The 12,632-nt window shown below is 39.2% G+C and overlaps 1 protein-coding gene across 5 annotated transcripts in view; it reads right to left on the reverse strand.

The window, feature by feature from the left end:
- Window positions 1-1,159: 1,159 nt before the first annotated feature.
- ESR1 (estrogen receptor 1) overlaps window positions 1,160-12,632 on the reverse strand; it is a 157,634-nt gene continuing 146,161 nt past the window's right edge. For 4 of the 5 annotated variants that reach the window (XM_083857305.1, XM_083857306.1, XM_083857309.1 and 1 more), the window contains 2 exons: window positions 8,140-8,323; window positions 1,160-6,305 (listed from right to left, as the gene is read on the reverse strand). In XM_083857305.1, coding sequence (XP_083713431.1) covers window positions 6,071-6,305; window positions 8,140-8,323 — 419 coding nt within the window. In that variant the 3' untranslated portion in view covers window positions 1,160-6,070. The remainder of the gene's footprint in view (window positions 6,306-8,139; window positions 8,324-12,632) is intronic. The other variant, XM_083857308.1, reaches the window with a different exon arrangement.

Below are 12,632 nucleotides of genomic sequence, written 5' to 3' on the forward strand. Positions count from 1 at the left end.
TCTTTTTTGTCCTAGACAATAGCATTCAGTCTTCATCTGTAGAGAAGCTAAATACCATATTCCCATAAGTATAGCAAAATTTGGCTAACAAGTGCCTGAAAACACATCCTTTCCTCACATGCTCATTTTTCATCTGTTTAAAATGGTAACATTCTGAAGTTGTGCACAGATGTGTAGGAATGGAAGACAGCAGGAGATAAATTTCGTATCACCTGTATGCCTGCAGAAATGAAGACATTACCAGAATGACACATAAATACCACAGCACAGGGTTCTTAAAGGGACGTGAGAGCTAGTTAGCCTTGTTCCTGCTGAGATAAGTGCCAAATGTTATTATTTTGATGGTCAATTTTCCTGAAGACTTCATGACCATTTTTACACTTGAGCCTCTGTGTCTGCAGGATGCCATGGTGAATGGTAGTAATTGGAGCCTGGCTGGGCATAAGAAAAAACACGTACGCAGTGCCCTTCCATGGGCATTCTTCCTGTGTGAGCACTCTGATGAGTGCTATTTTATATGTTTGGATTTTCTTCTCCTCTTCACTGCGTGGGTGGTGGAGACAAGCAGTGTGTAATGCAGAGGAAGGAGATGCAAAACTTTTCCAGCCATAGAAGCAGCTGCTTTGTGGGGCTTTTAATGTTGCGGAGTATCTGGATAGGAAAAAAGAAATTAAAAATCCACATTTAATTTTGAGGAATAAGCATGGCCAAAAGGCTTTTAATGAGGGAGGGTGCCCCACTGACTGAGAACACTGACGCCCATGAAGAAGCTGTTGTCATTGCATTATGAGGATTGCCTGAACTAAAAGGAATGTAAAACAAAATAGTAAGAACATTAAAGCACATAAAGTACTAGATACTTAACTAACTTCCCTGGCATCATTAGGATTACTAAAGACTACACCTAGCTTGTTGTTGACTCTAGATATGGAGTCCCTGATTCTTTTCAGGGAAAGTAAAGAAACTAAGAAACAGTTTTTACTTTCATTTAGATGCACAGAAACAGACATATTCTGATTCTTTCAAAAACAGTGTACCATTTTGCTGTCCACTGGAAAACAGTAAACAGAGAAGCGTATTTTTTAAACATACAAAATATAACAAAATGAAACAATGTGTTCTGATTAATTCTTTATTTTCAACATCAAATACATTGATAAAAATCTTGCACCAATCAGGTAGCCTACCAGATTTTTTATTTAGACTTTTTTGGAACTTTTTTAGGTGCAAAACAAACAAAAAAATACCTCACCAAAACCAAAAACATCAATAATTTCATATGCATCAGTGAAAGAACAGAATATTTCAACAAATACATTATGACAGCTGAGCCTATACCAAAGAAAGGACTTTGCATTAACAGACAATAACAATAGTGCACACAAAAGCATTGGTTTCATAGTACATACAATAAGGTAATACATAAAGTGGCTTGATAACGCAAGTCTCGTGACCAGCAGTATATACCTTCCTTTTTCAATGGGCACTTTCTGAAGAAACAGACTTTTAATCATAGGCACACAGGATTACAGAATTTACTAATTTTCAAGATGGCAGCATATGATTTTTAAAATTTTTTTGTTTATTTCTTTAGGCACATTTGAATGCAAAAGAATTAAATATCTTTCTAACACAGTGCAAAACCAAATACCCTTTATGGGCAACAATCACTTTGAAAACAACTTTCAGGATATAAGGCTACCTACATTTGAAGGACGAAAGGGAACTGTGAGTAGAAAGGGTAGGACATTAATATTGGGAAAACATTAATTTTAAACTCTCAGCTCAATTTGAGATTATGCTACACATGCAGGTGACAGCAAAGATTGCTTTGTATTACAATACCATTGTTAACATCACCTTTCTCTTACATGTGTTGACTTTCTATCTGTAAAGCCATATCATGGTTGTAGATAGCACTGAAAACATCAAAGTATAAACATCTTTATTCAAAGTAAGAAATGCATATCACACAAGTTCAGCCAAGAATGCCTTATATACAAAATTCCATTATCTGTAGGTTGAGTTGCACTCTAATTTTAAAGCAGGAAATTATATACACAAGAGGGGCTTGCCATGTTCTTACCTAAGCCTGTAATAAGACTAAAGACCTACTGAGGCAGAATTTTTACTTTGTTGGTAGTTTGCTTATTATTAACATTTGGCACAGCTCTTAAGGAATCAGTTGGCATCAACTGAAATGGATGGAGGCTCCAGTACAAATCCTGGCTCATATGAAGGGGATGATTTGGGGTTTTTTGGTTTCCTTTTTTTCAACTCAAGGTCCAGTGATCTGCTGACAGTCCTTGCCATATCCTTGGGAGCTCAGTTCAGATTATTTCTTTAATTATGTTTTTAAACCCCTCAGTGTAGAGAAGGAGAAAAATCAAGTGATGTCACTGAAACATAATAGTAAATTTATCACAACACATACCAAGAAACTTTCATTAAACTATTTTACCCGAGTACAAATCTTACTACCCCAACTGGGAGTTTTACCTGAGACTAAGTCTGCAACATCGAGATGTGGCTCAAACCACTATAAACCAGAGTAGCTTTCACATAGTCGAACACCACATATTCTGACACCACTAAGTGTTACACATCTCCCTATCTCCTCTTCTACCTCCCAAGCTTTTTGCAATACTTCAGTAACAACCATGTTCTCAAGCAAAGCAAATTCATCTGGTCTATTTATGTTTGCCTTGTGCTGGTATTACATTGCCTATGTTTCTAGAGGGTATTTTGTTTTTTGATGTTTTTGGTTTTTTTAAAAAATCCATGTATAAACGTTACAAAATAATTATTTTGTTAGCTGTCCAGAGACATCACTATGAATGTTTTGGTAAAAGCATAATTAGCTGCCTTAAAAAGTTTTCTTTCATTTTTTTTTTACATGCAATAAATTTTTATCCAGCACCAGGTATTCAGGTAGTACTGGTTTGTCAGCTGCAAATATAAAGTATATATGTATATATATATACACACACATAAAATAGCATCTTGTGAAATAACAATTACCAAATGTCAGGCACAATTGTTTGCATACATGAGAGCATCATTCAGAATTACATATGAAAAAATTTATATCATAGACTTTATTTAATCAATCGAATAGCTACATTCAGCTGTCTGGTATGGGGGCCATCTTTATAGATAATTCTGAGAATGTTACTATATTTATTAAGGTGCTGCTTCAATTAAAATCTTATTAAAAACTTAATGAAATGGATCCTAAATCTGCCCCAGGTAAATTAAAGTATTACTGGGAATCACTCTTTCTAAGTTGCCCTTCACTGTTGTCGACAATCACAATCATGGACTGGTTGAAAGCTAAATTGCTACCTTGCAAGGGCTGAGCCCAGGAAAGTATTCATAATTATTTTAAGCTGACTGATCATATTCTGTATCCAAGACACATTATGAACCCTTCTGACTGCTGCATACCACTTCAAATCATGCTTTTCCACCTTCACTGGGAAAATCTCTTGAGTGTAAAGGTTGCCCTATGTAGGTACCATCCAAATCTGACTCTCTGTTGTGAATTGCTCTCCGTGAACCACCTTTTATCCTCTAGGTCAAATTTATATTTGAATCGATGTAATGATCTATTCTGGGGTGTAGGAAGGGAGGCATTCATTTAAACCAATTTGCTTTCCAGCTTATGAGCTTGTGTGTTCTATCCTAGAGAACACCAACTTGCATGTACAGTATTTAAAGAGCAGCTGTAATACACACTGGGCTACAAGTGAATGATTATATCAGGTGGTGAATTTAACTACAGGGATTCCTGTGCTCCATTCAGATCTTAGCCTGCACTCATTTCAGTAAACCCATGGTTTTTCTAACACATCTGAAAACCAGCTACTGAAAAAAACAAAAATTTCCTTTTTTTTTTTCATGACACTTAGGAGTCCTCGAAAAGCCCTTAGGTACCAAACTAGCGCTCGCGCACACACACATACACACACACATGCTTTTACTGAATACACAAAAAGACAAAATCTTCAGCACATTCAGAAAAAAGTGACACCATAATATGCATCAAGAAAAGGCCTATGAACTTACGGTGACTGCTTCACATGTTTAGGCTGCACAGTTTTCAAGGAATTGTCTCAAACATTGGTAGCATGTAGCTTTAGGCTTTCAAACTGCTCATATCCTCAGATATGTACATGAAACTATTATAGACACCATTATGTACATTCACTAAAGAATTGATTTCTTGACTTGAAGCACAAACCTGTCCTATGCCTTGCTGCCTTCACAACTGCTGTGAAACTTGATCTCACTGCACACAGACTCTGCCTGTGGGACAGGGAGCATAATTAAACATAGGCACTCCTGCATGGCATTACTAGCACTGTTTCCTATATTTAGTTTCTACAGGATATTCCAATCAACATAAAGGTTTCAACTATAATAAAAACATCCCTGAACCATTTCAATAGTACTGTGGCCAGCTCCTGTGGAGCAGCCGACACACATGCTAGGAAATACTCTCACTGGCAGGATGGTTGCTTCCAACCAGCTATGGGAATAGTCCCTGGTCCGTGCCAACTCCCAGTCTACACCTGTCGACCAGAAGTGCAGATAGCACAGGCAAAATTTATCATTAGATTAGTAGAATATCCCTGGCATATGTAATAATCTCATTCCAGTACCCAGCAAAGTTCCCTGACATTTTCTAGCATAGAGGCAGTCAAACAGCAGCACCAACTCCTACTTTGGATAGCATATCATGTGGAGTTCTTCAGTCTCTTTCATGTCTTGTTGAAACTCTTGATGTCAGCAGACCTTTTGTATATTTACATTTGGTCTGAAGAATCAAAGTGATCCTTATGAATATCCTTAGGAGTTACAGACATGCATGAAGAAAGACAGATTTATCTTTCTGGACATGCAGTCCCAGAGTCTACACCATGTCTGGGGCTCATTGCCCAGTTTTGGTGTCACAGGTGAGCTGGCTCTTAACAGTGATTTTGAACCATGCCACAGCAAGAGCCAAAGAAAGCCAAGGAAAAACCTGCTGCTCTGACTGTGATACTAGCCCTCCCACACACACAGTTAGCCCACACTCTGCTGAGTGGGATGGGACCATCCCACCATTCTGTGCCAGTATTGCACTGGCATCCTCACCCCTTGTTTTGTGGCACAACAAAGCACAGGATAGGGGGAGGGATTTTTGTAAATAGGGCTGGATCCTGTATGTGTGTGAAGACCTTTCTCTAAGACCTGATGATTTTTGTAATAATCTGGTCTGATTCAAGAGTAATTCTCTATGTTATCACTGTTTCCCATGTTGCCCTGGATTTACACTCTTGGACAACAAAACAATGTAGCTTTCTAGGATCAGACAAGATAGCATGCATGCAAAGCAATTCATCTGGAGGATATAGTAAGGGTACCTAAAAGTTTGGTCAGAATGAGCTTGAGAGGGAGTTGTCTGGTGATGTAAACCAGTGAGGTAAAACAGTAAAATTCTCAGACAGCAGTTCCTCTATATTGTAGGAAGAAAAGAGGCAGGAATCTAATTAAACTACCAAGGCAGTCCCTGGCAGTGCAGCTTCCCTATGGCACACTAAGATGCTAGTCAACTTTCTGTTTACACTGCCCAAGAAGTCATCCAGAATCTCTACCAAACTGCTTCAAAGTTTCAAGCAAGTAGAGGAGTAAGTGAGCTCAGGATTTTGGGTGGATATTAACAAAGACTACTACTCATAAGGATACCAATATGCAAGGGTAGTATGGCCTATCAATTCATAGTAAAATGAATCTATGGTTTAGATTAGGACTTAATTACCCAAATAACATGCAAAATTAAATAAAACACTGCAAATTTTAGATCAAGTTAGCCAGACAATCCTTGCTGGCTATCCATGGCAATGAAATGTCTTCCATTTAGGATAAGCAATCAATTTAGGCAAGCGCTTGACAAACACTCATATGGAAAATGCTGGTGTCTGTTGTCACTGGAGTGTTTTCAAAGGTGGCACTATAGACGAAATGAAGCATGAGCTAGGTAGAACACTGCTGGGTTTCTCATACCGCTGTATATGCTGACTTCTGTTTATATTGTATTCTGCATATTCTCCTCTTCTTTGCTGTTTACATAAAAGGACTGCAAGGAATGAGATGAAGCTGATGCAGTTGTCAGCTGGCTTCGGTTCTCCTCTTCCATGGGTGCAGCACTCCTGGCTGCCGGGGCGTGCAGTCGGTGAGCGTCCAGCATCTCCAGCAAGAGATCGTACAGTGGAACTACGTTCTTACACTTCATGTTGTACAGGTGCTCCATCCCTTTGTTGCTGTGGGTTGTGATGAAACAACAGTTACTTTCCAGATATGCTATTGAGCTGGGGGAAGCTACCAGCTAACAATATTTGCTGGGTTCATATAAATCGTGTATTGTACAAAAAAAAACAACTTAGCAGTGCACTTGCTGTACACATTTGCTACAGTCAAGCAGAAGGCGGCACCTTGAAAGAAGGTTGCAGACTGCTGAAGTCAAATTGCCTTCTACAGGTGTCTCTTTTGCTCCTCTTTTCCTAAAAAGTAGCCTTGAGAACATAGACTCTTAACTTAGCCACTGTGACTAAGTGGATGAGATGAATTTTGCCTTTCGCAAAATAAAAAAATATCAGTTTTCTTTCCTGGAAAATAAGCTCAACCAATTTCTTAGAAAAAGCTCACTTAAAATAGTATCCATTCACAAAACTATGAAAAAAACCCCCAAAAACCACTTTACTATACATCTAGAATTTCCTTAATTGTACAAATTCTTTTTAGAGTGGGAGGGAAAAAGATTCATCAACACAAGGACAAAGAAACTCTATAAAATGACACAAGTGAAAAAAACCCCATGCACACATCCCTTGACTTTTCCCCAGGGATCTGTGTATCAGTTCAGGAGGTAAAATTTGCATGCTTCACCATTAGTAGTTATGATGTGGTGTTTACTCTAATTTAAATTCCATTACCTGAAATAATGAAAATTTAAATCTGTCTAGCAACATCTCCTGTGGTTTCATAATAATAAAATCTATAGCATATCTTCATAGAAATTTATCCTGTTAACAGCTCATCCACTGAGCAGCTACCTTAAGAGGTAATTTGGGAGAATCATTTGCTGCAATTACAAACAGTGTGTCAGGCAGCTCACCTCTGATTAGCAAAAGGCATGGTCCTCTAGACTGGAATTTAGTAGTTCTGCATTTATCCTCATCCATACAACTCACATAATGATCCTAAATCTCTTTTCGAAAGTGATTTGCAATCATGACACTTGTGAAAAGTGGCTGCATAAAAGTGATAGTTTTATTAAATCTTATAGGAGACTAAAGTTTGCAGAGCTATGCTACAGCTGCATTAATATTCTACTCAGTACTTTTCCAACACCTGTGTCCAGGTCTGGGGTCGTCACCCTGAGAAAATCTTAGACCTCTTAGAACAGGTTCAGAGCAGGGCCACAAAGGTGATCCAAGGGCTGGAGCACCTCTCCTATGAAGAAAGGCTGTGAGAACTGGAGTTGTTTAAAGAGAAGGATCCTTACAGAAGCCTTCCAGTACCTGAAGGGGGCCTAGAAGTGAGCTGGAGAGGGACTTTTTACAAGGACATGTAGTGACAGGACAACGGAGAGTGGCTTCAAACTGAAAGAGCACAGGTTTAGATTAGATACTAGGAATAAATCCTGTGCTGATGGTTCTGAGGCAGTAGAACAGGTTGTCCTGTCCAGAGAAATTGTGGGTCCTCCACCCCTGGATATGTTCAAGGCCATCTTGGATGGGGCTGTGAGAAACCTGGTCTAAGTGGAAGGCATCCCTGCCCATATCTGGAGGGTTGGAACTAGATGATCTTTAAGTTCCCTTCCAAACCAGGCCAATCTATGATTCTCTGACACACGTAAGATTAAAAGCAGATACTGCTTTCTATCAAACTATCAGCACTATCAAAACATAAGGCAGAGGAAAAGACAATTAGAAGGAACACATGGGGTAAATATTTTCATATGGATTTTTTTTTGGTAACAGCCCTTCACAGAGTTTGCTCTCCCACTCGTGAAGGAAAAGTGTGCATGTGCATTTGTGACACCTCTTTTGCATGGGCCCAGCACAGAAGTGCTGACTGTGTGCTTGCTCTCACCTCATGTGTCTGATGTGAGAGAGGATGAGGAGGAGCTGAGCCAGTCGTCTGTGCTGCTGCTGCAGAGAAAGACCTGACTTAGCCATTAAGTGTATCAGAGTGTCTGTGATTTTGTCCAGGACACGGTGAATATAGTCTTTCTCTTCCAGAGATTTCAAGGTGCTGGAAAGAAAAGTGTACACACCTAGAGTAGGAGGGAGAAAGAAAACAAACAAACCACAGACAAAAATTACTTTGCTGGACTCAGAGTTGCCCAAGATATGCCCTGTGGTGCCTCTTTAGCTGTGTTAAACCATGGGGTCTGACTGCGTGCCAGCTTTTTTGCTTGGCAGCCAGGTTGCTGCTCTGAATGACCCTGGGGCAAGGATTTGGGCACTGTGGGAAAAGCAGGAGGAGGAAGACAATGTCACTTCCCTGCCTGGGTCCCACCAAGCTCTGTACCGGGTGCTGGGTGACACCTGCAGCTAGACCTACCTGTGGGCTGTGCTCTGCTCTTGGTCTCTTGGCTGTGAGATTTTGAGGAGATTCTGCTCCCCTTGAAAACTCTGCAATACTTACCAACCAACCCAAGCTTTCAGAAGCTTTTACCATTTTCCCTGTTGTTTAATATTTGATTTTTAGTGATTTTCTAGTCAATCTAGAACTGAATAATGTTACCACAAAACATGTAAATGAAACCAGGGTTTGTTTATGGATATTTGCCTCACCAAAATCCTCCCAACCAAGCAAAAGCCTTGAAAGGTGTACTCCTTCACCTGCAAACCTGGCTTTCCTTTAAAAACTGTGTCCAAATCAACTTGTGCAAATTTAGCTGTCTTGAATTGCTTACCACTGAAAGTGAGCAGCCTGAAGGTTTGGGCCAGATAAAATTTTTTCCAGAGGACAAAACACCTTAAAACTCCCCCTCTAGCAGCCCCTCTACATCACCTTTGAGAGCCTCTAATCCAGGCATAAGAGCTTTTGCTCTTAAATCTTGGGAGCATGAAGCACATCAGCTTTCAAAATGGGAAAGTCTAAATTATTTTGGGCTGTTTTATCTTGATTTTTTTCTGGACAACAGTACACAGCCCATGTGAATCAGGTCATAACAACACTGTGCTGCCAAAAGAGAGCTGTTGTGTTCAGCATCAGTTTTTAAATCTTTTGGACTGAACCAATAACTCTAAACAGGTCGTATTGCCATAATCCAGTCCTGAGGCACCAGAGGTTTAAAATCTACATAGGGTAATACAATCAAACTGGCTTCATCATAGAGTGTTCATTATCCTGTGTCTATAATAGACTTGACAAATCCTGTGCTTTGGCCCTTCTGCATCAGCTCACAGAGCCAAGGAGAGATCTGGAATTTCTCCTTGGAAAAAAAAATGGTTTCTGGAATAATTTTTTGTTTTGCTTTTCTTTAAAGCATCATAAAGAGCAGAATATGGAATACAGTTAGTGCTATTAAAAATAAAGGACACACGGACACTAGCATGCACACATAGACAGACCTATATGCTATAGCCTGTCAGACACATATACTGTAGCTTTTTTTCATTATTTACAGCCTTGGGACTACCACTGGATGTGAAGATAGTTCCCTGACTGCTCGGATGCACAGCAAAGTGAGATTTTTTTAACATCTTGGCCTACCTCATCTCCTCACATCATCTGGGTACTTCAAGGCCCTGACACCTAGAACTACTGTCACCTGCAAGTAGCTTTTATGATTTGGGGTCTTCAGTACTAAAAAAAAACCTTTAAATGTGTTTGTGAATGTGAGTGTCTCTGAGAAAGGGTAAACAAGAAAGTGTTTTAAAAAACCAAAAGGGTCTACTTCTGAAAATCATCAGCTAGAGTTCTTAATTTTGATAATGGGTATTGCTTCAAATTTGATATAGATAGATAGTACTAGTACTCTCTTTTCTCACAGAGCTTTTCATAGCAATTATTATTTTCACTGAAATTAACTCACAAACAGAAAATAGTCCTGGGGTTTTTCTCAGCTGAACCTTTCTCTGCTGACTCTGGACTACCCTCACATATGCCTATTGACAATACAAGGCTTGATAGCTTAACATGCACCTGTAAGGGCATGATTCTTAAATATTACTGGAAAAGCATAACCCACTAGAAGGAAATACTAATCTCATAAATGCACAGTGCCTCCAGAGAAGTTTACTTCAGCCATAAGAACCTATTGTGCTCTTGCAGCAATACCCCATAGCTTCATATTACTGAAACTAGTAAAAGAAAATCTTTTAGGAGTAATTGTTTCTCACCTAGGTCTGGTCTACAAGCTATTAAAAATTGTAAATCAAAAAAGCACTCCTCAATAACTGTAGAGAATTCAGGCAAGTGCCAGTCAATAACTGCCAAGGAAAATTATGTTTAGTTTTCCTTTCCACACCCTCATGGTGATTGGTCCTGCCCCAGGCCACTGACCAGAGATTTCCCAAAATATAAATGCTGGCTATCACAGACTTATACACATTCAAGCAGAGTTTTCAAATGAGGGTGCAGTAAATTGCCTTAGCAAAGTGAAATTTAAGAGTCTCCAAGGCCTTTCCAAGCCTAAATTGAATAGCTACCAGTTGGTTTCCAGCTCTTTCTATAGGTCAGTGTTGGAAAACCTGACAGATGCAAGAATAGAGAAAGCACAACCCTACAACCAAGCAAGGTGTGTTGGTCCATGACCATAACACATACCAGAACAGGATCCCTTGGGGGCTGCAGTGCTACCATGCAAGCCCTTGGCATACATTGATAGAATTTTATCTCGCACTATATATAATGATATATTTGTTGCATGTTACTGTAGAAGATAATGCCCTCAACATCTTTCCTGCCACAATAAACCCCAGTTTAAAATATTTTTAGATTGAGAGTTCAGTCCCACAGAACAATACCCAAGGCTCTTCTTATTCCACTACACCAAATTGTTCTGAAGCTGTATCAAGACAGGCTGAGGTATGAGGAAATTCATCTTGGTACCATGCACTCCTGGAACCATCCAGCCCACAAAATAGAGAAATAAATAAGAAGCACAATTTAACAGGGACTGAAAAACATCAGGAGAAAAGAATAGCAAGCAGTCACGTGGAACAGTGTATCAGGAGGTCTCCAGCATGCATCAAATCAGCCAAATCTTTCCATCTCTGTGGACTAACCAGCTAACTAATTAGGTAAATCAACTGCTAAGGCCAATGTGATCTACATATTCATGTCTAAAATGAAAGCAACCCTGTTGCTTTCCCACATAGCACCACTCCTCCAATACACTCAAAAGTAAAACATCTGGCATCATGTTGCACTTTCACGATTCTAATACTTATTTTCCAGTGTTAAGTAACAGCCCTTTAATATTGAGCTGAACGCGATTTTCAAAAATACGACTTTGCTTTTTTAGTCAAAAGGTTTATTGCTGCAGCTTAAGAGGGGCACCTTCAGATTTGTTATTTAGCTGGACACAATGATGTTCTTTATTTTACAGACACATCACCTTGATATCTCAGAAAAACTGTGGAAGTAGCATAAACATCTACCTTGGTTTACAAACAAAACCTACCATCCTTTCCACATGCACTGAGCAAAACTAAAAAAAAAACAAAAAAAAAAAAAAAAAAAAGCATTTTGTCCAAAACCACATGGAAAAGGAGTGTAAAGATATTAAACAGCCTTGAAAGATGTTGCAAAAAACACAAATGTCCAACAAAAGCAATAAACAACACTACTTCATGTGAAGACACTACCAGATGTCCAAGGATTTAATAAAGAAATGTTTATGTACACTCAGTCAATTAAATCCACACAAAACTTTAGAATGCAAATGCTTTTAAACATGAGATGTAGCATAATTAGTCCTATTTGTTTAATTAATCCACTCATTTAAATATTTTTGAGATCTGCTGGTATAATCACATCCATATGTAATACAGATGGCATAATTCATTTTGTGTTTATCTGCTGTTTCTTTAGTAGATTTGTGAATATTTACATATGCATTCACAGAAAGACATCAGGTTAGGGTAGGTTTGAAGGTCATCTAGTTCATCCTCTTGCTCAGATAGTGGTAACTTCAGGGTTAGATCAAGCTGCCTGGAGCTTTGTCCAGCTGAGTTCTGAGTATTTGCAAGGATTGAGATTCTATCATCTTTTTGGCCAACCTGTTCTACTGCTAAAGCTCTCACTGGGTAGAGTTTTTGTTCTGTTTATCTGGTCAGCATCTCCCTTGCTGTGGTTTGTCTCCATTGCAGATTGTCCTTCCTTCTTGCACCTCTGAGAAGGGTCTGGCCCTGGCTCCCCCATAATTTGCTCATCAGCTATCTGAGGGCTGCAGTAAGACCCTACTTTACCTTCTCTTTTCCTGCATGAACCAACTCAGCTCTCTCAGCCATGTGCTTCAGAGCACATAATGTTTCATGTCTATCCAGCACTTTATGTAAGGAGGTTGGCTACATTCTGTGAAGTAAAGCATCTCCAGAAGACATTTTAGAGGATCTATGCCAAATACT

This window comes from Zosterops lateralis, assembly GCF_965231275.1.
Source record: "Zosterops lateralis genome assembly, chromosome: 3".
NCBI classification, from domain to species: Eukaryota; Metazoa; Chordata; class Aves; order Passeriformes; family Zosteropidae; genus Zosterops; species Zosterops lateralis.